This window comes from Cydia strobilella, chromosome 2 (assembly GCF_947568885.1).
Source record: "Cydia strobilella chromosome 2, ilCydStro3.1, whole genome shotgun sequence".
Taxonomy (NCBI): Eukaryota; Metazoa; Arthropoda; class Insecta; order Lepidoptera; family Tortricidae; genus Cydia; species Cydia strobilella.
The window spans coordinates 12,058,877-12,084,648 of NC_086042.1; the positions used below are offsets into that span (position 1 = coordinate 12,058,877).

At 37.0% G+C, this 25,772-nt stretch overlaps 2 protein-coding genes across 2 annotated transcripts; both read right to left on the reverse strand.

Annotated features, from left to right (window-relative positions):
- Window positions 1-5,433: 5,433 nt before the first annotated feature.
- LOC134751902 (protein toll) lies at window positions 5,434-13,473 on the reverse strand. The gene is made up of 4 exons (XM_063687458.1): window positions 13,183-13,473; window positions 9,245-10,458; window positions 7,773-8,112; window positions 5,434-7,395 (listed from the first exon to the last, which is right to left on the reverse strand). The coding sequence occupies exons 2-4, from the start codon at window positions 10,405-10,407 to the stop codon at window positions 5,866-5,868; spliced, it is 3,033 nt and encodes a 1,010-aa protein (XP_063543528.1). The 5' UTR covers window positions 10,408-10,458; window positions 13,183-13,473; the 3' UTR covers window positions 5,434-5,865.
- Window positions 13,474-17,227: 3,754 nt separating this feature from the next.
- On the reverse strand, window positions 17,228-25,313 carry LOC134751914 (uncharacterized). Its single transcript, XM_063687467.1, has 5 exons — window positions 25,134-25,313; window positions 24,393-24,594; window positions 23,788-24,014; window positions 23,263-23,427; window positions 17,228-17,696 (listed from the first exon to the last, which is right to left on the reverse strand). The coding sequence occupies exons 1-4, from the start codon at window positions 25,239-25,241 to the stop codon at window positions 23,341-23,343; spliced, it is 624 nt and encodes a 207-aa protein (XP_063543537.1). The 5' UTR covers window positions 25,242-25,313; the 3' UTR covers window positions 17,228-17,696; window positions 23,263-23,340.
- Between the last annotated feature and the right edge of the window lie 459 nt (window positions 25,314-25,772).

Here is a 25,772-nt window from a genome sequence, read left to right on the forward strand (position 1 = left end):
GATAATATATACTTACACCATATGATATTTTTTTGATTTAGAACACAAACATAATAAACATGTTACATAATTATGTTGTACACAATGTACAAAACTGAGAAATTATACAACCTGGATGTTCATTAATAGTCATACTTGTTATGGCCATTTTTTGCCCGGATGCTGCACTTCATGATAAAAGCAAGCCGCTTTGCACAGTGATAGAAGGGACGAAACTGAGTGATTTGACCCGCAGCAGCGCAAGTTTCACCTCTTAGGAACAGAGATGGCGCCACTTCTTTAAAAAATATTTCAAAAAATTCTACAAGCTAAACCAATAAACCGATTTAAATGTTTAATATCTCAAATGAAAGCTTATTATATACGTTACTTTTAAAAAAAATACTTAAAAAATATATACTAAATACTTTGGACAAAAAAACGGCATCTTAAGTTTTTTTTTACTCGATTGATAGTTTTTACATGATTTCTCAAAAAAAAAATGTATGGAACATAAATAGTTTAATACATGTGCATATTACTGAATAAACAACAAGTATTATACAAAAAACTCGACACCGATACCTCTCATACTTCAGGAAATATGAAAGTTTGAATGTGAGTGTAAATTTCTTCAAAATATATTTCAAAAAATTCTACAAGCTAAACTATTTGACCGATTTCAATGTTTAATATCTAAAATAAAAGATCATTATATACAGTATTTACAAAAAAATACTCAAAAAATATATACTGAATACTTTTGGCAAAAAACGGCATCTTAAGTTTTTTTTCTTACTCGATTGATAGTTTTTACTTGATTTCTTAAAAAAAAATTATGGAACATGAATAGTTTAATACATGTATATATTTACTGAATAAATAACAAGTATTATAAAAAAACCTGACACCGATACCTTTTATTCTTCACGAAATATTTAAGTTCAATTATGCACGCTCTTACAAATAAATTTATTTAAAAGAAATCTTCAACCGCAGTAAGTGCACTGATTTTAATATGAAATGTGTCATATGAAAAGAAATCACCCAACTTAGTTTAATAAATAAAAAATAAATAAATAAAACCTGAATAAAGTTTTTTCCTGGTGCTGAATTACAAAAAAAAAATATAACAAAATAGAAACTATTTTTATTTAAAGTGACTACATTCGTAAACAAAAAACTTAAATGTCCTCTTCGGCTTCAGGTTCGGGTAGATGTAGAACCGAAAAAGAAAAGTCGTTTTGAAGGACTCGTACCATTCCAATACTACAAAATCACCGATCATACATGAACTGGTTGCTGTAGATTACTGTTGAATTATATGTGTGCCTAGCTGATTACCATTAAACCTATAATTTTGTGCCAGACCTATAATCAGTGGTCAGCATGCAAAATAACCCTGGATTGAGAACTACATTAACTTACTTTTGATTTGTACAGCCACCTTTGCATGATTTACACTGGGCTGTACATGGTAAGCTGACGCGATGACACCCACAACGCATAGTTTCGCAGCCAGATTTACAGCCACAATGGTCCAAGAGGCTTAATTGCGACCAAATCGCTGTAACTGCCGACCATTCCGGAGTCCAACTCTCTTTTTCCTTAGTCCATCCCCAAGAAGATGGACATGGTATGGAAACTTCTGGTTTCAGAGCGTTTCCCCATATATGGCCCGCTTGGTAAGCTGCTCGAAGTGCATGATGTAGGTAGCAGGGTAGGCAGGTTCCAATTTCTCGGCCAAATCATCTGCTTTGAAATTGGCCGAGAGATTTGTTCCCTGAACGAAGCCCTCCATTGACTGACAACGAAGGTGGACAAATTTGGTTTTGGTACTGGAAGAATTCGTTCAGATCAAGCTGCCTTTCTCTGGCCACTATAAAAAGACGGGAAAATAGGAGTACGTCAACTTTTAAGTTTTTGATTTTGTCAGTTGTTAGGTGTGTACCTACATATTTTAATTTTAGTATAAAGTAATCCTAGATTTGTGTTATTGTTTTGCTATAGTTACAATTTCAAAAAACAAGCTTGTGACAAGCCTGCCACCTACATCAGCTGCTCTCTATAAACATGCACTGCGGCAGCTTACCAAGCGGGCCATATATGGGGAAACGCTCCTCTGGAACCAGAAGTTTCCATACCATGTACATCTACTTAGGGATGGACTAAGGAAAAAGAGAGTTGCACTGCAGAATTGTCGGCAGTTACAGCGATTTGGTCGCAATTAAGCCTCTTGGACCAATAATTCAACAGTAATCAACAGCAACCAGTTCATGTATGATCGGTGATTTTGTAGTATTGGAATGGTACGAGTCCTTCAAAACGACTTTTCTTTTTCGGTTCTACATCTACCCGAACCTGAAGCCGAAGAGGACATTTAAGTTTTTTGTTTACGAATGTAGTCACTTTAAATAAAAATAGTTTCTATTTTGTTATATTTTTTTTTGTAATTCAGCACCAGGAAAAAACTTTATTCAGGTTTTATTTATTTATTTTTTATTTATTAAACTATAGGTAAATTGGGTGATTTCTTTTCATATGACACATTTCATATTAAAATCAGTGCACTTACTGCGGTTGAAGATTTCTATAAATAAATTTATTTGTAAGAGCGTGCATAATCGAACTTAAATATTTCGTTTTTTTATAATACTTGTTATTTATTCAGTAACATATACATGTATTAAACTATTCATGTTCCATATTTATTTTTTTAAGAAATCAAGTAAAAACTATCAATCGAGTAAGAAAAAAAAACTTAAGATGCCGTTTTTTGCCAAAAGTTTTCAGTATATGTTTTATGAGTATTTTTTAAAAGTAATGTATATAATGAGCTTTTATTTTAGATATTAAACATTGAAATCGGTCAAGTAGTTTAGCTTGTAGAATTTTTTGAAATATATTTTGAAGAAATTTACACTCACATTCAAACTTTCATATTTCGTGAAGTATGAGAGGTATCGGTGTCGGGTTTCTTTTATAATACTTGTTATTTATTTAGTAATATAAATATATACATGCATTAAACTATTCATGTTCCATACATTTTTTTTTGAGAAATCAAGTAAAAACTATCAATCGAGAAAAAAAAAACTTAAGATGCCGTTTTTTGTCAAAAGTATTCAGTATATATTTTTTATGTAATTTTTTGAAATGTAATGTATATAATGAGCTTTTATTTGAGATATTAAATATTTAAATCGGTTCATTGGTTTAGTTTGTAGAGTTTTTTGAAATATTTTTTAAAGAAGTGGCGCCATCTCTGTTCCTAAGGGGTGAAACTGCCGCTGCTGCGGGTCAAATCGCTCAGTTTGGTCCCTACTATCACTGTGCAAAGCGGCTTGCTTTTATCATGAAGTGCAGCATTTTGTTCATAACAAGTATAACTATAAACACAATATTAATAAAAAAAAGGTAGGTAAAAACAACGTAGTACCTAGTTCAAGAATACAAAACTAAGCATACAATTACGGACAATGAAAACGGGCCACGCTGTGTACTTAATTGCCACACAAAGAGACCCATCCTTAATGTCCCTGATGAGTGAGCATTAATATGTGAAATGTATTGCTACAATTAGGAATTACCAAAAGAGTTTACGTTTTACTAGTATTTTTAGACTAGACATCGAATTATTAAATTTATTATAGAAACTGGGGACTCGTCTGAAAAATAGTAAATAAACTGAACATATTATGTTTTACGGCAGTTGGCGAGTCTAAAACAAAAATCAAGCAGTGTTCAGTGCTTCGACAATGCAATTTTTTTTTAATTTTGGTAAGAATGTAATGTGACTTCATTTAATGATACTTTCTTGTAGCTTTCGAAAGCCGAGTAGCTGATAATGAACGGTAAGTTAATATTAAAATATATAGTGAGATAAAACTAAACAGACTTTTAAGTTCCATTTTTGCAAAGAGGATATAATAGAAGAGCGGTACTGTCATAGTAAATTTTGTAACTACAGTAAATTCACTGCCATCTATCGACACACTTTAAAACTAAAAATGAAGATTTATAAAAATACTTTAAAATGTATTTAAATATGGATAAATGTTTTTTTTTATTTGCATTAATTATTTTTATGATTTTGACCCATGTTCTTTCACTGATATGCGTTAAAATTGTTAAATAACAAACGAATTCGTCAACACCCTCTATACGAGAGTAGGCCAAAGGTAGTGGCGCCATCTGATCGAGAATCAAATTTTCGTGATATTCGAGGCACGTTTTCTCCTTAGACTGTATCCATCTATTACGGAGTTATATCTATCTTTGATTTTTGTAATGTCAAGCGAAAGAGAAGCATTACTGACTGAACGGAGAACCATTCTATTACGATTTGTTTCTAGCAGCGCCACCTAGATGACATTCTTGTTATGTTGTCGCCAACTTGTATATGTGAAATACAAGCGCCATCTAGTGATATATGGCGGTGATATGCGGCCCCACATTACACTTCGTAACCCTCATAGTCTGAATGTCGTAGTCACAGTCATATTAGTGGCATTCTACTTCGTGAGCTTGACGTGAGATGTCGCTGAATGCTATGTTGGCTTTTCAAGGATACTTGATTCTTTATCATGTGAACCGATTTCAACAATTTTTGATTTATTTGAAAGAAGGTATTTTTAGTGTAATCTCATAGACATTTCAAGTATAACAAACATCCGCAAATGGGCTTAAATTGCAAATTAAATTAAAAAAATATTTTTGATAATAAAAATAAAAAGTTTTAATGATAGAGGTGTGATTATATTTTTCCTGTAATATTTATGATAATGTTATTATTATGGGGATGGTATTTTTTTTACATTTTCCTTCATAAGTGATTTTTTTAACTATGAAAAACAAATAAAAAATTGTTTTGTAATGCTCAATTCGAGCTCTTTCTAATGATATCCCACTCGACCTAGTAACTAGACTAACTTTTTGCCCCCTCTTTATATTGGGCATATTTCATAATTAATAAAACTAAAACAAAAAATTACACTTCCAATGTGTTAAGGTTAGCGCTGTTCATAACTATTCCAAATTTCAAATCGATAGCTTTAGTAGTTCTCGAGATATTTAGCAATGTGACCGACAGACGGACAGAGTCGCACCATAAGGGTTCCTTTTGTACCTTTTTGGTACGGAACCCTAAAAAGAGAAGGTATCTAAATGGTAAAGGGGCCCACCCCTTACCAGTCCGCCGGACGATATCGGCCTGTCAGTTGTTCGGAATTTTATTCTAACTGACAGGCTGATATCGTCCGGCGCACTGGTAATGGGTAACGAAAACTGCGCTAAAACCACGCATGACGTGAATGTGCCCATATGACGAGATGGACGTTTTTTCTGTCCTAATGATGTAATTTGCTATTTATGGTATATCTTTGACGGGGAAAGCATGTAATGTAGGATAGGATCTTTGAGAGGAGCTAACATTTAAAATAAGCACGACAGATAATAAAAAAAAGAGATTACGTTTAATATCATAGTAAAATAATGTGTACTTAGGTTAACAGATTCTTGACTAGAATGTCTGATTTTCAGCTACACTTTCACCAAGTATCAGTGTTCACTTAAGAATAAGGATGGCCGATAAAGCATTTAAAGATTCATTTTTTTAAATTATCAATACTAACTATTACGTACTTATAAAACTCCCGTGAGACTCAAACATATTAGATACACGCCGCGCCCTCGATCAGTGAAGACGTGTCGTGTCTCCGTGAAGACGGTCCGCGTAAATTGGACCGAAACATGTCGAGCTATTCGACTTAATAGTACGTGAGTGACCCGGTTTAAAATAATCTAATATATTACGTACTTACATAATATTCCATCGTTATCCTCAGTATAAACTTTGCGAATAATTATTTACTTTAACACTAGTCGCTATAATGCTGGGGGAGGCAATAGCCGCGGTTTAAGTCCACTTGATAACTTATCTTTAGGTTCCAGATGAACTGCTAGGGCAGCACGAAGGGCATCTGCTGAGATAGTCCTGGATGTAGGTAGTAGAGCTTCTTTACTATCTCCAAGAGGGCGATGCGGCAACGCGTACTGCAACTTTTGCCAAAACCATGGATCGCCCCATTTTAGATAGGTGTTTGTACGGAGGTAGGTGCGTAAATCGTCTTCTTGCGCATTAGCGTCGGACGCTGGCAATTCTCCCAGCAGTATAACTATCACACGAGCGCGGCCCTCTCTAAGCGCACGTGCATGTGCTGCCCGGAACTCCGCTCGAGCCCATTCAGAAGTCAAAAAACCAGGCGATGCCACTACCAATGTGCGTCTGGCCTCAAGCACCGAACGTGACACATGCTCCGCAATAGATTCGCCCGGCGCCCAGTCTCGATAGTGTACGCAAAGCCGATAACCTCTTCTCTCCAGCTCTGGAACTAACTTATGCACCACTAATTCTTCATCCTTGTGTGAAAATGACAAGAACGCATCGTACTTGGCAGGCGCTTCTTTAGCCGATCGCGTGAGGCAGCCACACCAGCCGCGTGCGAAAAGATACACCTTGATCTCGTTCTGGTAACGCAGCCATAAAATTGCCACAATGGTAGCTAGCACACCTAGCAGTGCCAATGTCCCACCAATTCCTGCCGCCCATGCTGCTTTAGTTCTAGTACACAATAAATTCGCGTCCGAGTTTAGTTGCAAGAGACCGCCGTGCGCGCATGTTGTGATATTATAATCCCCTACGCGGTCTGCTGATTTGTGTAGAGCTACAAGGTCCGCAGAGTGTGCACAGTCACATGCAATAGGGTTGCGGGCTAGACGTAGTTTGAAACCTAATGCCGGTGGCACTTCTGTCAGGAGATTATTGGTGAGATCAAGTAGCTTTAGTTCGGGCGGAGCAGGTCCTGGAGGAGGCACCTTTAGATCGAGTCCAGAGAGTATGAGTTCGTGCACTGGCAACGATAGGTTGAGGGACACAGGCGCACGTTGCAGACGCAGAACAGTACGATTGAGTCCAAATCCAAATTCATACGGCGCAGGAACATTTTTTGGTGGATCGATACAATCAAGCTTGATTGCTTGGTGGGCAGGATGCAAGGTGCAGTTGCAGTTGTCCGGGCACTTGGATGAGGGCAACTCACACGTAAGTTTATCGAAAGGCGCCGCACGTACTGTGGTGTTTGCTAGTGCAGGTGGTGAGACACAAATGGCAGCATCAAGCGTCAGCACCGGGAATATATGCTCGTGACTTGGACTGTTGATAAATCGCAATAGCGAGTAAGTAAAACAGTCGCAATTAAAAGGGTTCCCGTCTACTAACAGACGACCACTTCCTGCATTTCTTTCATCATCGTTAACGCGAGCTGCTAGCTCCCTTTCTACGACCTGAATGGTGGCTATTTGATTATATCTGAAGTCGACTATCACATCTTGACTAAGGAAGTTTATGTCAGGATTCTGAAAAAAAAAACACATATAGATATTTATCTTATCTAAATATTATGATGAGTTTACATCACCTGATATTTCAACGATATGCTGCAGTAAGTATTTTTGTGCTTTAAAAATGAAGGTATACTATAACACAGTAAACAGTATTTTTTATGACGGATTATGATTACTAAATTATTACTAAATTGACGAAAAGGCCGAAAATTGAACGTGGATATGCTATTGCTACTATTATTATTAATTGCCTATGCCGCCTTTTGGTCTATTACAGTTTGGTTAAGTCGGGTTCCTGAATATACCTACACATAATTAAGAAGCTAACATATGTAATTATGGCGGTGTCATTATTGTAATAGACAAAATAGTTAGAAAATGTTGCTTACCTCCAAAAGCTCGATGCGGTTATTTGTTAAATTGAGCAGCTTTAGCTTTAACATGGAGTTACGCCAGTCATAGAATACTTCTTGGATAAGGTTGTGTCCGAGATCCAAGTACTGCATCGTTATTAGCTCATACATGGGCGATGACTGTCCTTCCCCAAAGTCCATATAACCGTCTATTGGCGTTTCTATGGTGTCAGCAGATCGCAATGTTAGCTCGTTGTGAGCTAAATCCAAATATTGCAGTGAACGCGCACCTCGAAACGCGGTGGGTGACAGCACGCGCAAGCGGTTGTTGCGAGCCGACAGCGAACGCAACACGCCCAGATTCTCGAACATAGCACTGCAAATATTTAAAGCCACCGTCATTAACATTAAACAGACCATGTATTTGCTACATTTTTAGTAAACCCAAAGAGGATATAATATTATAGAGCGGTACTGTCATAGTAAATTTTGTAACCACAGTAAATTCACTGCCATCTATCGACACACTTTAAAACTAAAAATGAAGATTTATAAAAATACGATAAAATGTATTTAAATATGGATAAATGTTTTTTTTTTTACATTAATTATTTTTATTATTTTGGCCCATATTCTTTGGTCACTGATATGCGTTAAAATTGTTAAATAACAAACGAAACCGTCAACGCCCTCTATACGAAAGTAGGCCAAAGGTAGTAGCGACATCTGGTAGAGAATCAAATTTTCGAGGCACGTTTTTTCCTTAGACTGTATTCATCTATTACGGAGTTATATCTATCTTTGGTAAACCATAGAGTAACCTATACATACTTATACCTTAAACAGGTTTTTGGACTTTTGACAAGCTTTCAGAGATAATAAAATATGACATTGATGCATCAAGGCGGTTTGTTTTTTGTTAGGGTTCCGTACCCAAAGGGTAAAAACGGAACCCTATTACTAAGACTCCGCTGTCCGTCTGTCACCAGGCTGTATCTCATGAACCGTGATAGCTAGACAGTTGAAATTTTCACAGATGATGTATTTCTGTTGCCGCTATAACAACAAATACTAAAAAGTACGGAACCCTCGGTGGGCGAGCCCGACTCGCACTTGTCCGGTTTTTTTTATAAAGGACCTACCGGATCCGAAATTTCGCTATCTGCCTCTTTATCGGTCGAATATGCAAGAGATAACGAAATTTCGATTTTCTTGTTTCGCGATAGACCCTCAGATTGTGGTAGTGGCGCCACCTACGCAGAGTTTCGCGTAATATTCCCTATTAGTACCTACCTATTTATGAGAGATTTTCTAGCGGCTTTGTATAGTTTGTATTTGTGATAGTTATGTTTTCATTTATTTAATCATACCTTTGTCGTCGTATATGTCATTTTATTAATTATGTATAAACATATGCATAACATTTTCTTATACCAAAGCATTTTGAATGATACGCGCAACTACTACAAATACTATAATTTGAATAATGAATATAAAAAAAGACTTACTCTGAAAATTCTTCAAGTTGGTTCTCGTCAAGGTTAAGTTCTTCCAGGCGCCATAGCGGCTGAAACAGAGCCGGTGTCAAAGATTTTAGGGCGTTGTGGCTAAGATTAAGTGCGCGCAACTCCACGGAGTCGCGCAATAGCTCCGATGGTAGCGTTTCTAATGCATTGTGTGATAAAGATAGCGAACGTAGCGAACGCGCGCCTGATAGAGTATCACCAGGTAGTATCGATAACTTGCACCGCTCCAATTCTACCAGGCGTAACTTCGGCAGTGCCAATGAGCGTGAACCCACCTTCAGTGGTGTTCTTACATCTAGCACTACTAATTCCTCAAGCGAGTTTAGATTATGTAATGCTGGCTCATCTAATTGGTATAACTCTGTATCTACCAGTCGCAATACCCTCAGGTTTTCCACTGCCGCTAACACTCCATCACCCAATGATTGCAAAGGGTTAGAGCTCAGCTCTAAAGTATCTAACGAGTTTAGTCCTTCTAAAGTGCCAGTCTGTAATGCACGTAGTTCATTACCCCACAAATTTAGAGTGTGTAGCGCCTCCAGTCCTCGAAAGACACTTCCATTAAGCTCTTTAATATCACTCGCGGATAGTTCCAGATATTCTAGTCCCGAAACTCCCAATAGAGAATCAGAGGTTAGGTGCAAGCGCGCTTCACGCACTGTTAATTTTCGCAACGCTGGCAGAGCCGCTAAAGCGGCTGTCGGAAGATGTGTAAAACTTGAGCCCACTAGCGTGAGCGTAGATAGGTTAACCAACCCGTCGACATGTTCGAATGTGAGATGGTCAGCTGCGACGCCACGCAGTGTGAGCGAAGTGGCACCTGTTGCGCCAAGTGTTTGCAATGTGCAAGTAAGTGACTCGTTAACAGGCAGCACGCAATTTTTGAGCATAGCCCTCGTTGGTGGGGCTGACTTTGGCGATACTTTCGGTAATTCGGCGCATGCGAAGCTGCCCTTGCCATCACATTCGAGCGTGACATATTCACGAGCACGCCAATCGAGCTCTATCTCTGTGCCACTCGGAAGAAGGCAGGTCAGCTCAATATGTGTGCCACCTGACGCTTCGGAGGGACATGGCCCATCGCTTTGACTTGCGGCCAGCGTCAGCAATACCGCCACGCATACCAAACTCTTCTTCAAATCCATCTTCCCATATTTCTCATATTGCGTCTGCGGTGATTAGGCTCGTAACTAGTCCTGAAAAAAATAATGTTTTAGATACCTTTAGTGAACATGGACAAAAAACATGTACCTATATAAAATTATTATGCTTAGGTATTTAATTAAGAAAAATAGAACAGTGCGTTATGTTGGGTTATTCCCACTTATTATCACCATGTTATTACCAGAGGTACTTAAGACGAAAGTGGAGGACCCGCTCCTTCGCCTTTTCATACAAAAGTAGTCCTCATTTTCCTCTCTGGATATTAACATTATTGATAATATTTTGACATAATTTGTTGTATATCAACCACAGCTACGCCCCAACGTTTGATCTTTTGTTTTCCAATTGTTAACTATAATAAAAGCTAGGAGCATTTAAAAATTTGTATGAAATCTGTTTTTTTTTGCTCCTAATTTTTAAAATAATCAAAAAATCCAAAAAAAGTTAAACTAGGAGCATTATGGAAAATATGTAAAAATATTTTCCATAATGTCAAATGAAAAAAATGAATGTTAGAGGAAAATGAAATGCGGATCCACTTAAGATCCCAACTCCCGGGTCTCTGATGGCGTAGGTCATATAGAGCTGTGAGACTTGTCACAGTGGAGTGACATTTCTCCATTACTCAATTATCCGCAAGGTGGAGGTGAGGCTTTCTTAAAATATTTTGTCAGTAACCATTCTACATATATAGCTTCCCAAGCGGCAAAAAATGGGCCATGAAAATTTTATTGTTCCTAGGAACAACAGCGTAAACACGAATGAACTTTTTAAAGCAATCGTGTGTAATAAACAGTGGAATGTAGACTCATTAATATACAAGGTGTTCACGAGGAAACCGAAAGATTTTAACCACGCTTTTCTGAGGCCAAAAGAAGGAAAAAATGGAATAAGTTTAGGTCAAATTCGCAAAACAATTTTTTTTTGTTTTTTTTTTTTCGATTTTTCAGATGTATTTGTACATAAAAAGTAAATATTATTTGTAAACTTGTCACTTAAAATGAACTTTTACTTTTTTTTCGTAAAACGTAGTTTTTACAAAGTGTTACTTGTCACTTTTTGACATCTATCAATAAGGTTACTTAGACTACGTCCCACTGTGGCAACATCGACATCAAAAATGCGTTTTGCACTATGTAACAATAAAAACTTGTTTTTTTTTATTGGTATTAACTCTGAAACTAGGCAAATTACAGAAAAGTTTATATAGGACTTCTTTAAATATGATCAGGAATACGCTGTTAAAATTATTCGGTATCCTCATGTTACACCGTGTATTTGCAACCGTTTCGCTTTTCTCTATCGACAACTTGTGCTATTAGTAAACATAGGTAATTAATGCCTAATCATGAAATGCTAATTATTTGGTGAGCCATATTTAAGGGATTTCCCTATGATAGTTTTTTTTAATAAATTTTATAAATAAAACTTAATTACACTCATGAACAAATTTAGAAGAACGCAAAAAATAAGTTTAATTATCTACTTACTAATTTTGAAATTACTTTAGGTGCTGTGCTGTAATCCAGCAAATAAACCTTTTTTTTGTGTTCCTATAAATTTGTCCATGAGTATATACCTGTATTCTAATTTAAACTATCGTGAGACATACTAACTTTAAGCCAATTTTGCGGTTTCACTCACATATCAAACATGTCTCGCGAGCAGTGTTGGCCGAATATTAATTACAATTAACCAGTACAAATTGAAACGTAAACCGTAACGGACGGTTACAGTTTACGGTTCAATTTGTACTGGTTAATGGTTAATTGCATTAACGTTTCGGCCAACACTGCGAGCGAGTGACTAAAAATAAAAATACGTGAGTGAAACCGCAAAATTAGCTTGAAGTTATTATACCTGTATGGTGTAAAAAATTAGGTATGTTGTTTTTAGTATATTACAAGGTCAGAGGTCAACAGTATTTACACTATTTAGCAATACATTGTTTTTACACGAATGTATGCCCTTGACTATCATTTTCTCATCGCTCATGCCAGTCATGCCTGAAAACTGTTTTTCGTAATAGGTATGCTTCAAATGAAACATCGTTAGTAGTGTCGTGTTCATAATATGATTTTTTTTTTCTATACAAGTACCTCGATGCAGTTATAGAAAGAGACGAATGCTCTATCTCTTAGTATTTACGGATCTATATTAATCGAGTCTTGTGATTGGCACAAGCGCCACTTACCGTGTAAATTTAAAAGGTCTTATCTCCTTACGAGTTTTATGAAGCTTACTGCTTTTTCGTTCCCGGTGTAAAGAGTTATCGTCACTCGACCGTCGACCGGTTCTGAGAATCGTGCACACAAACAAGCAACACGTCTGTCGAAATAAAATACCACGCGCTAGGAGGAGCCCACTTGGTGGGATAGCAAAAAAAAACGATAAAAGTTTTGTAGAAAGGACTTGACAGACGGAAACGACTAATTTAATGTCCCTGGTTATTTTGCTTAAAATGTAAACAAACTCATGATAGCAAAGCCACAGATAGCAACAGTCTCCTGAATCTAGTGTCACAGTGCCCGACTAGTGCAGTCTGGCGGCACTGGAATTCCATTCATATGGAGTCAAGAGGTCCTGTATATAACATATTTTAAGCAGTCTGTTAGTTGCTAACGTAGAAAATAAGTTTTGTTTGTTACTAACATTTCTATGGACTAATTATGTCTGATACAAATAAATTGAATTGAATTGAAAGCAACGCAAGTACATTGTTATGCGACAATTATTACGACAGAATGTAAACCCACCTTCAAGCACCAATGCGGCAATCTTCTCATGCGAATATCGCAATCAGCTGCTGTGCCGCTGCCGGAGATTGTCCCTCGGACCTCGTCACGCTCTCCTGCTCTCTTCTCACTAACAAATTCCTCACAAGTCTTCAATCGCTATTCAAACACAGGGCACGTAGAAAGAGATCTCTGCCAATTAAGATTCCACTCGCATACAAACAATGAGCAAAGTTTTTACTGTCGTAGATAACAGTGGACTTATCGCAAAGACGCGTCGAACGTAGGTCGACGCGAGAATGGTACTGGGTCTGGCTGGTGAGGATTGGGACGGAAGAGGGGGGATCACGGATACGCAGTTAGCAGTTGAACGTGGCGCCACCTGAACGCGAGCGCAGCCACATTTCATAGTACCACATTCGGCCACCGGCAACAGATAGCTTGGTATTTGTGGTGCTGGTTGCTGGTATGATACTGTGTCTCGTATTCAAATGAGAGAACAAAAATGCAGGTTGACCGTGCGTGTCAAGTTCACGATTATCTCGACTGCTCCGCCAAGAAAATATTTATTTCATAAATGTAAATAGCTAAGATACTGAAGTAAGCAAGTTTCAATTTTTTTTTTGCGGGATTAGTAAAATCATTAGAATTCATTTTAATATTCATATTCATTTACATCACAACAATAAATTACTCTTACTCTAAACTATACTACCATAGAAACTAATACTAATAATAATATGTCACAATTAAAATAAACCCACACATTTCACAATTCACAACCACACATTCAGTCACATCTTAAATAATCAGCCGTATAAATCGTCCCGCGACCCCCCCGATGCAAAGGTGCCCATCACGCTCGCCGCGTTGCCACGTTGAACCGCGACGGACAATCTTTGCATCAGGAAGGACCCAGAGCGAGGATCCAAACCTCTCTCCCGCATGCGTCTCCCCACTTCCCCGAAAAAGGCCTTGGCCTCCGCACACCAGCACCCCGTAGTTTTAACGGCAAGAGGGACAAATGCGGCAAGGGGGGGTTTCTAAATTAGTTATGTGTGCGGTAAGACTTTTAAATAACTAGGTAAGTAAATAATGAGTAAGTAAATAAATAAATCTACCAAATAATAATAATCGTGCTAGTTGAAATTATTTCATTAAATTGTTTTTCCGAATGAAGAGCCCTATAATAATCCTCAAATTCACATCTGCGGAGTTATTTGTGATGCTGAAAAAACCGGCCAAGTGCGAGTCGGACTCGCGCACCGAGGGTTCCGTACATTTTATTAGAATTTGTTGTTATAACGGCAGCAGAATACATCATCTGTGAAAATTTCAACTGTCTAGCTATCACGGTTCATGAGATATAGCCTGGTGACAGACAGACAGACGGACAGCGGAGTCTTAGTAACAGGGTCCCGTTTTTACCCTTTGGGTACGGAACCCTAAAAAGGCGCGAGTATTATTTATTGTTGGGGTGTTGAGGGCCTGTGAGTGTCACGTCGACCAAGCAGTGATCTATTGTGACGGCCCTTTAAAGTTCGTTACTAATGCCCGTTGAGTCCAGAAAATTCCAGATTCTTTGGGCCGTAATGTTCTGTACCTCATAGGGTTGCAGTATGTGCCGCCCTAAGTGGATACTTCTTTTTGACATTAGTGGTCCACAGGAACAGAGAATGTGCATTGCAGTCTCCTCTGATTCCTGGCAGAACCTGCATGTCGCATCCTGTTTCTTCCCAATTCGGAACATGTGTTTGTTAAGGCGCGAGTAACCACTTACGTCTTTTCAACGTCTGTGCTGTGACTACGGCAGCGGTAACGAGTTCAAATAATTTGAGTTCGACGCATCTGTCACTTACATAAATACTTCTTTTCTTACTTGTACCTAGTATTTTTCTAACATTTTTTGACTAAGATCAAAGATAGATATAACTCCGTATGTAGATATTATATCCTCTTTGCTAAGATGAAAAGGCGAAACACTTAAATTACTTAATATTAAATTTATTAGCATGAATTATGATGTCATTAATTAGCTTTATTATATGTATGGTAAATATATTTCTAACACTTTTTACTGAACGTTACAGTAACAGCACAAGTATTAGTAATGTAGTTTCAATATTATTAAAGTAGTTTAGCACCTTTATTTACACAATAAAATACCTTTACTTTACTTTCTTTACTTTACTTTCAATATTTTCTTGGTTTTAACTTCATGTGAGTTGTGCCCTTCTTCCTACTGACGTAGGATTTGCTGGTCCGCATTATGAGTTATATCGCCCACTAGTAGGTAACTAGGTAGGTGCTTATGATAATAACTCTTTGGCAGGCGCGGGTTATACCTACTCCGATAAAACAAATGGACCACATGACAAAGACCTAAACTCATTTTATTACGCATCTCAATCATTTTAATTGCACAAATTTTATTTACTGACAAGTAACTTACAAACTTTATATACCTATAAATAAAACAGAATTAAATACCTTACCTATAAAACTAAATGCCCGCGTATTAATAATTTGGAAACGTTGTAATAAAAAACAATGAGTAAATTTCTTATCACCCCAACGCTTGCTATCATTATCATTTAATCCCACGAATTCCATGATGCTAATTTAGAAAATAACTATTGTTTCAACGACCCATTGCACACGAAGATAATGAGTAAGGAAAATCCTCATGAACTAATATGACAAAACTCCACATAAATAAACATCTCGTTAGACTAATCAATACAATTACCTATTTAAATGATTTATTTTACAATGACCACTTAAATCAAAAAATTTGAATTTTAAATACATTAGGGACCAACCAACCAAAGCCACCAGCAAGCTACCAACTACTAAGCAAAGCAAGAATTGTATTTATTTACCTAAGTAGTTATTAGAATTTTTGTTTGGCTTAGAAACTTTAGAATAACTAGTCGTTTAAAAACGTGGGTGTCGACAACATCGTTATTATCCTTCTTATCCACATTCCTAACTGTAGAGAATACGCTAAAACCGGGCACTTTACGAGTAAACATTATTCTAATTGACTCCAATCTTTGCTTATTCTAAACACAAGTCATATTTTTTAGCAGAACACAATAAAAATGTTTACATAAAGAAATATTTAAATAGGTAGGTAAGTGAAGGGGTGTTGAGATTTTAATTGTACATATCTGCAATCTGTGTCAAAACCAGATGGTCGGTTTTTTATCATCTGTCATCATGCCTTTCACGTTCTATCAAGTGTGTAGGTAAGTGCGAAAGTGACGCATGACATGACAAGTGGTAAAAATGCGACCATGATACCGCAGCTGATATTGATTTGATCCGATCGTTGGCGCGAAATGCACTGTTAATCGTATCATAAACATCTCGCTCGCACGATTATTGGATCCATTAATTAATTATTTAATGCCTCACGAAATTTACATCAAGCTTTTAAAAATCTAAACGGAAACTTAAAATGTAACTAACTTCTTACCATCTATCTACATAAGTAATAAATGCATCTTGAAATAGTAACTCACCTAAGTCCTTGGAAACTATTTTTGCTAACAAGCGCTGGGTACATCAGCGACTTGAAACACAGGCGCTGGCAATTGCCGCAGGATATTCGACGGAAGAGTTTATATATTAACACTGCAGGAACTTGGTCTGTCATTGATATCAAGTTGTGGGGGTTCTGTTATCACTGGGGTTACGGGCGAATCTTGTCTATCGTGAGATTGATGTACGGGTGCGACTAGTACCAGCTTAGAAAGTGGTAGGTCATTATCTAAAGATAACCGAGATTACAACAAGGTGGGATCAGCAATTATTTCTTGGGAAGATGGGACTGCTTTATCGTTGAATGATTGCTCTATTACAGACGGTGGGACAACCCGTGGCTGGGGCATGACTCGCCGCAGCTTGTCCCAGAAGTAACGATCACTCCAGTCAAGATACGTGTTATGTTTAAGATAAAGTTGAAGTTCCTCTGGTAATTTCTTAAGCGATTGTAATTCACATAGTACTACTATCACGCGAGCTGAGCCTTGCTCCATAGCATGTGCATGCGCGGTATGGAACTCTTCTAGAGCCCACTTTGATTCAGCATTTCAGCATAGTTATCGGACACAAGCAGCAGAGTTCGCCTTGCGCTCATTACAGTCAGTAATCTGCCGAATCACTGTTTCTCCTGGAAGCCAATCACGGCAGTGTTCTATGGTGGAGTGGCCGTAGCTCTCAAGGTTTTCAATATTTTTTTTGGCAAACTCCAAGTCTTTATTAGAATACGATATGAACACGTCGTGTGTTTTTATAGGATCATCAGTGTCATCTTTAACTTTCAGCACATATTTCAAGCACATACCATGATAAAAGAGGAAGTGATTAATGCGGGGCCGTAATCAGAGAAAAAATAGTGCTGCTAATATCAGAATAAACAAAGCCCCTATGACTCCCAGCAATGTCGGAAGCGTTTTATCATTACATAGTTTCCTCTTATTGACAACATAGTGACGGTCAACACACTGCGTCGTATTCCAATCCGTTATCTGCAAGCAAAATAATACAAATATAACTACAAATGTAACGCAATGAAGGAAGCGAGAATAAGTTCAAAGCTACCCTGGAAACTGTATATAACTAAAGCTCACAAATAATTAGAAAAAATAAGAGGAACTTAAGAGATAAATAAAAAAAAAAAAAAAAAAAATAAAAAAACATTATAGGACATTCGTACACAGATTGACTAAGTCCCACGGTAAGCCCAAGGAGGCTTGTGACAACACACCCATAAGGGTACTCAGGAAACGATATACTTATTATTAGTTGGGTATAATTTGAAATGACACTCCGAGTACGACTAGTTCTTTATTCCTTGACAAGTCAACAGCCAAAAGCCAGTGATCCCAAGTGACCGCTGCTTATATAACTTTACAGAATGGATGACTGGTTTGAATGAATGATGGAATGATGTCACTTGAAATATCAATCACCTTACTAATTATTTAAATTACGAGTTTTATAAATTGAAAATGATAATTAACGTCATCTGAATTATTTAATTCTGACAACACTAACGGCAAGTGACATCATTCGACATAATAACAACAAACTTAATAATATTTTTCTTATAACTAACACTCGGCTTTTCCTGACATACAAATTACGCCCTCGTAATTATAAAAAAAATAACAATTTGAACTTATCGTTAAGTGATCTTATTATCAAAAATGTATATGTGGAAGATATTTTCGTCATCATCACTAAAAGGAACTAGTTTACAACGTGATGAAGTGATGATGCCCATAATTAACGCGGAAATAGTTCACGTATGACTGGTTGAAACTGTAAGCGACTAAGAAATGTTTACACAGATTGTTACATAACGTCTCCTGCCCGGCCTTTCCTGACCTGACTTTACGACCTCGTAATGTTATTATGGTTTGATTTTTACGTAATCATTACAGGACACACACAGTTAATGATTACGTAATGGGACACACCCGAATGTGATATATCCAATAGATAATCGAGAATCTGGCTCGACCTATGCCATTAGATATATGTATTATTGATTTTTACGTAACCATTACAGGACACACACAGTTAATGTTTACGTAATGGGACACACCCGACTATGATATATCCAATAGATAATCGAGAATCTGGCTCGACCTATGCCATTAGATATATGTATTATTGATTTTTACGTAACCATTACAGGACACACACAGTTAATGATTACGTAATGGGACACACCCGAATGTGATATATCCAATAGATAATCGAGAATCTGGCTCGACCTATGCCATTAGATATATGTATTATTGATTTTTACGTAACCATTACAGGACACACACAGTTAATGTTTACGTAATGGGACACACCCGACTATGATATATCCAATAGATAATCGAGAATCTGGCTCGACCTATGCTATTAGATATATGTTTATTATTATTTGTTTTTTTTTTTACCAACGGACACACCTGGATGGTAACATATACACTGTTGATTTAATTAATGAATGAACTGTAAAATACGATACTACTATCATTCTACTATGTTTTATTAAATTATAATTACTTTATAACCACCTTTATTCTATAATCCTAATACTGCATGCACATGAACAAATACTTATTTATATGTCGGAGGGACGGCCTATGGCGGTAGGCGCAGTAAACTCGATGTATTGTCGTCACAGCTAATTAGTATGATCCGATCTCTAGAATGGTCCGATCAAGAATGCCCGCGTCAATGTTGGCTAACCTGTTTGACCAGTCTACCAACATACCGACAAAACTGCCACCTCGTACCGAACTCCACCCAAGTCAAACCACTTGACGTTCCAAAGCCTTGTAACTGGCATTTTAGTTCAACAATACGCCAATAGATGGCGTTGCTCTCTATACAACTTGATTAATTTAATTACAACTAAGTAGTATGTAGCCAAACATTACTAATCGATTGTATACAGATGGTATATTGATTGTATATTGTATACAGGCGTCTAAAACTATGAACTGTAACGCTGCAATACGTCCTTCTCCTATCATTCTCCCACACGACCGTCCTGTGGTAGACACGGCGGTCCCAGTGTGTATGCATTTGACTCTGAAACAAAACACACAGAAGAGTATCTCATCGTTCAGTCATTACTGACCCACAATTTGGGTCTCACTCAAATTACTTCTATAATCAAACTTTTTATCATCAATCTAAAAAAAGTTTATAAGTATTTAAACAATGCTCATTTCTCTAGTCAAAAGTATTCGTATGAATATAACTGACAACAGATAGTTCATTAAACTAAAACATGATACACAATTACACGTGTTTTTTCTCTTAAACTCTTTGCTTAAGTGATGTTTACATTACTTGGACAATTGGACAAGACGTCCGACTTTCCTTGCTCTACTAATAAATTTCATAAAAAAACTGAATTTTTGAACATCAACTTAAGTACCAAATTAGTGTCAAAAGAGGAAAAAAAAATTAAACATTTGAATGTTCAAGAACCTATTTTTTTTTAATCCACTTACTCAAGCAATTTAAAACAATAAATTGTTTTGTTTCTGCACCGCACAGATATATTTTTATTTTATTTATGTTAAAAAAACATTATTTCAAGATAAACCTTGACATACACTAATAAACAAACGTGTCAAAGTACAACAAAAGCTACCTATGAGAGTCACGAAATAATTAACTGGTCTACTAAAATGACACCACACATTTTTTTTTATGTTCCGTTAAAACTGATCTTGTTCAAAATAAATTTATTAAACAAAGATGTTTGAAGAATTGTATTGTATTGTATTTATTTATTGTATTTCACATGTACATTACAGGTTTTAACACAGGCAGGCAGGGTAATTTTGATGAGAAAGAAGACAACAAAACTATTGCCACTATGCCACCTTGATCTACTGTCATAAAATATGACGCAATGAGGGTAACGTTTCTCAATTTGCAATAATCTACCTTCATAAAAAAATGTAACTGAATGCTACTACGATCAGGCTTTGTTTATCTTTACCTTTAATAGCATCCAATAAGACTTTCACTGATCAAGAAATAACGTCTTGTTGTTTGTTATTATTTTAAGAGTACTAATTACTCTCAACGTACACGTAACGTGCGTCGGATCAACTGACAATTTTATTTTCGACTATCAACTTCATCTGGCATAGATGCAATAAAAATAGGCGCTTGTGCGTCCAATAGCAACTCATCTTTCAGATAATTTATTACAAATTTGATAGTGCCACGACACAGTACCTTCAGTAAAACACCAAAATCAAATTTACAAATTCGTTCATGGAATCATTGTCCTTGCCAGTCAGTCGGCAATTAAATACAGTCAACCTGCTTCATACCTCCCGAAGAGGTTAGAAACTAAACACAGGTTTAACGTACATGCTTTCAGTCCGTCGAAAGCTCCAACAAAAAGTAAAATAAGAAAAACTTAATAAGTAGTCGTACTGCCCATGATAAATAGCAGTGAAACAATTCGGATCTCTGGCATTATTAATTTTGTCATCTACAAAATTGAAAGAAAATAATATCCTAGATTCACTACGAATTTCCTATAAAATGAATGTACGTAACTTAATGAAAAATCATTTTTATCAGTTTCATTTTATGTTAAAATTAAAAACATTTTTTTTTTAATATTATACTAATGCTTTAACCCTTATTTGAATGTGTAACGTTGAAAGTATTTTTGAATAATAAACATGAAACACTATTTGTAAGTATGAAGTCGCATTTATCTCGTACTCTTATTATATTTCCAAGTGCCATCAGTACCTAAAAAGATTGCTAGGTATGCTATTATTATCAAACATTACCATAATAAAATTTAAATAAACTGCATTTTGACAGAATAAAAGAAAATCTAACTAAACCTATGTTGCCAGACTTTATCGATAATTTCACAGTCTACATTCCATCGATCTCCAAAAAAAAAAGAAGTAGGAGGTTCTCCATTTGGTTGGAAGTTTGTATTTTAAAGTTAATTTTGTGTTAGTTTATTATTTATCTACTGACCGACTGAAACTGAACATTAATGAACAAAATCACATAAAATCGTTTCCTAATTTTAGCTTTAACAAAAGATTAACTTGCTCAAGAGTTACAAAACAGACGTAAAACATCTCATAATAATCCCAATGAAATAGGAACTGCTCACCAGCTTAACATGTTCAATCCAAAGGTGTTCACCAACTCAAGCACGAAGGCGTCAAACTGCAGTTGCTGTTGCTGCAGCAGAAATTGATGGCGAGATGCACGATGTGGTTTATCATAGCTGGCTGTTACTGAAATCATCATTTGCACGGTATCAGATTTATCATGTATGCAGGTTAGACTTGAAGGTTTGTAAATGTGCTCTAGTAGCGTAGACAAAATATACCAATGGATACGGGACCTTATTCATTTTTTTTTCTCAGATGAAAATTTAAACTTCAATAAGTGCGTTTTATTTTATTCTATGAACAAACACTTATTCCAAAACAAATAAAACGGTTAAAAAATAATACGAAAAGCGACAGCTTACATTCTGAGTTATGGTCAACTGTTGTTATGCTTAGCCATTACACTCAAAATAAAATTCACTAATAAACAATTGGAACGATACTTGTCCTTTTATTTCCAATGCTTCAAGCACAGAAGCACTACACGGCTACTTTAGGCGCGAGGAGTGTGTTACAGATGGCTTCTGTAAGTTGTCTCGGCTCGGGCTGCACCACACTGAAATACACCGCGTTCCCTTGTTCAAGTAATGGCTCCAACCGATCCAATCGTTCTTTGTTGTTAGATGCCCGTGGTTTTCGAGGCTTTTTAGCAGGTGGAACTGTGACTTCTTCCGCCTCTCCTTCACTATCGAAACTTAGTCGCCGTCTTGACCGTGATCGCTCAAATCTACTACCTACTCATTAGCACTAACTACGTCAATACTAGACACGAAGCGGTAATAACGCGTGAGATAAATTTAAATAACGAGCACTTCTGACTTATTAGTTGGGTATAATTTGAAATGACACTCCGAGTACGACTAGTTCTTTATTCCTTGACAAGTCAACAGCCAAAAGCCAGTGATCCCAAGTGACCGCTGCTTATATAACTTTACAGAATGGATGACTGGTTTGAATGAATGATGGAATGATGTCACTTGAAATATCAATCACCTTACTAATTATTTAAATTACGAGTTTTATAAATTGAAAATGATAATTAACGTCATCTGAATTATTTAATTCTGACAACACTAACGGCAAGTGACATCATTCGACATAATAACAACAAACTTAATAATATTTTTCTTATAACTAACATTATATAATATTTAAATACTTAAATACATAGAAAACACCCATGACTCAGGAACAAGTGTCTGTGCTCATCACACAAATAAATGCCCTTACCGGGATTCGAACCCAGGACCATCAGCTTCACAGGCAGGGCCACTACCTACTAGGCCAGACCGGTCGTCAAATAAAAATAAGCAGTCAGAATATTTGGGTCACAATAACTACTAAATCTTTGGTATTGGCAGTAAGTTGATATTTACTATTATCGATTCTTTGGTAATGGCTCGGCTTGAGATACCTTGGCACGTTGCAGCGTCGCGATCGTGTATTCGTCTTCGCACTCACAGGCGAGCGGGTTGCCGACGAGCGACACTTTCTAGTCGACATTTTTGCTCAGACTCAGGAGCATCTTCGCCGCCACCGATGTGATGCGCGCGATGCTGTTGTTGCGCACGTCGAGGACCTGCGCATTTACATAGCATGCTACTTTATACGCAGTGCAATAATAGGAGGACTGACAAATATCAAAATCCTTCGCATAGTAAGGACCTGGGGGCCGATTTTTTAATTTCGAGCGCTAGATTTCGTCACTCGAAAACTGTGAAAAACGGCGAAATACTTATTTTTTAAATTTGTGATAGATATAGGGAATCTAGTGGTATTGACCACTCGTTTTTAATTCTATTAGTACAATTTAAAATGCCTAGTACTGGAGATAGTATTGAAGGGAGCCATATATAAAACCGAGCGCTCTAAATTCAAAACTCAGCCCCCTACCCTGGGCGTTGGGTCAAGTGGATACAGACAATAATTTGTTACTAACACTCAAGGTATCAGGTATGTCCTCTTTATCAATGTTGGTTATATTGTTATTAGGGGCATGCAGTTCTACGAGCTTGAGGCGCGGCACGGCAGCCAGCGTCCCGGGCGCGACGTGCAACGCTACCGAGTAGCCAGGTGCAGCCGGCGGCCAACTTGGAGCCCGTGGCAACGGACCCGCACACCGCACCACCGTCGCTTTGTCGGGCTGCCGTTTATCGCACGCACAACCTGCATAAAAGAACATAGAAAGATTGTTATTTAGTACATTATCCCTTACAGCCAACCCGAACTGGATGCTCAAATCAAAAGCAGCACGTCTCCGTCTGTAGCCTAAAAATTGTTTTTTTTTTTTACAACCAAGCAGTTAAAGTAATCAATCACTTAAGTACAAAACTATTTTTGCCATTAATGGACAAGATTTATTAATAAATTAGTTCAAGTCCACAGGGCATTTAATACGCAGGTACAGTCAACGTCAAATATAGATAGTTACAAAGGCGTACAGTTCCCAGTGATTCGTCTAGACTTGATTGTTATGAACATTTTATTATGGAAAACCCTTGGACGTCGTATTGTAACGCATATGCATAAAGCTGGAACTATTACCTGTAGGGCAGGGACCACTGTACGAGCATGTTAAGCTTTGACGGTGGTGGGCAAGTAGCACTGCTAGTCCAGACGGCGTTGTGCAATTTACACGATTAGGCTCCTCTGGCGTAAATAGCGAGCAACTGTGCAGCAACTCGCGAAGCCAGTACGCATTGCAGTCACATGCTAATGAGTTCAGTATTAGTTTAACTTGTACGCGCTGAAAGTGTAAACCAAATGTTAAAACAAAAAACCTATGCCTAGGAAATTCATGATCTGCCTTTTTTATATAGAAATTTAATAAGTACTTAGCTTAGCCTCGGTAGAGAGTATCATTTCGTTCCATTTGGAGTTGAAACTAGGTCCATGGGGTCCCAGCGCGTATAAGTTGTTTGCAGAAATCGCGAAGCGTCTGGTTGACGTAACTGGTGACCGAAGAGCTGGCGGCTTTCTTGCACAACGTATCAGCAATGCGATACAGCGGGGAAATGCCGCCAGCATCCTTGGTACAATGCCTCAAGGGCCTATTTTAGATTTAAGCTAGTTATTAATTTCGTTTACGTAGTACCACTGTATATATCTTGTACTTTACACCTATATTAAACCTCATTAAGTACTTATACAATTTGAAATGTGCAAAATAAAATATGTTATTTGTCTCTGATAGTGTCATAACTAACAACCGCGTTCGAGCGCCAAACTAACCTCGGCAGAAATGGGTGCCTTTCATCCCTTAGTTAACAATCTACTATACTTTACATTACAAGTTCCACCATTTTGAGATAAACTTTCGTGCCGACATTGGTTGAAGTCGCTTTGGTTGATTATTATTTTCAATGAGTATTTGTTACTGCCATTATTTTTCATACTAAGCTTTACTGGCTAATTCTCAGCGCGTCTCATTTTCAAATTGTTGTACTGTAATAAATATACCTATAAGTAAAGGTTAATTTACAATTGATATTTAAAATTGAATTATTCTAATGTAATAATTTACGTAACCAGAGACCTACCCTAATAATAAAGGTTAATATTTGAGTTTGAGTCAGTTGTAAACACGCTTTAATTAGATTGACTTCAGTCAGTCAAACAATTTACAATTTGAATTACAGTGAATTTGCAATTTATTCAGAATGTTAGAAAGGTAATTAATTTTTAGTTGATAATATTTACACATTTTTGTGTGAACGATCGTCAATGGATGCACGTGCGCATTTTTGTATGGCATAAAGTGCGTGAGATTAAGGTCGATGAGGTTATTTATTTCGTCAAGGGGTTCCTTCGGTCACCATATATTTATTAACGGTCTCCTAACCTAATCGGTAGTGACCCCGCCTACGAAGCAGGAGGAGTGGGTTCAAATCCTGATAAGGGCATTTATTTATTTGTGCCATACAT

Bases quoted from the DNA above. Each gene is read 5' to 3' on its own strand.
- LOC134751914 (XM_063687467.1), bottom strand. From the start codon at position 25,241: ATGAAAAATAATGGCAGTAACAAATACTCATTGAAAATAATAATCAAC. The intron at 24,595-25,133 runs GTAAAGTATAGT...TTACACTTTCAG, and splicing joins AAAATGGTGGAACTTGTAAT to CGCGTACAAGTTAAACTAAT. The intron at 23,428-23,787 runs GTTAGTAACAAA...GTAAATGCGCAG, and splicing joins ACATACCTGATACCTTGAGT to GTCCTCGACGTGCGCAACAA.
- LOC134751902 (XM_063687458.1), bottom strand. From the start codon at position 10,407: ATGGATTTGAAGAAGAGTTTGGTATGCGTGGCGGTATTGCTGACGCTG. The intron at 8,113-9,244 runs GTAAGTCTTTTT...AAATATTTGCAG, and splicing joins CAACTTGAAGAATTTTCAGA to TGCTATGTTCGAGAATCTGG. The intron at 7,396-7,772 runs GTAAGCAACATT...TTTTTTTTTCAG, and splicing joins ACCGCATCGAGCTTTTGGAG to AATCCTGACATAAACTTCCT.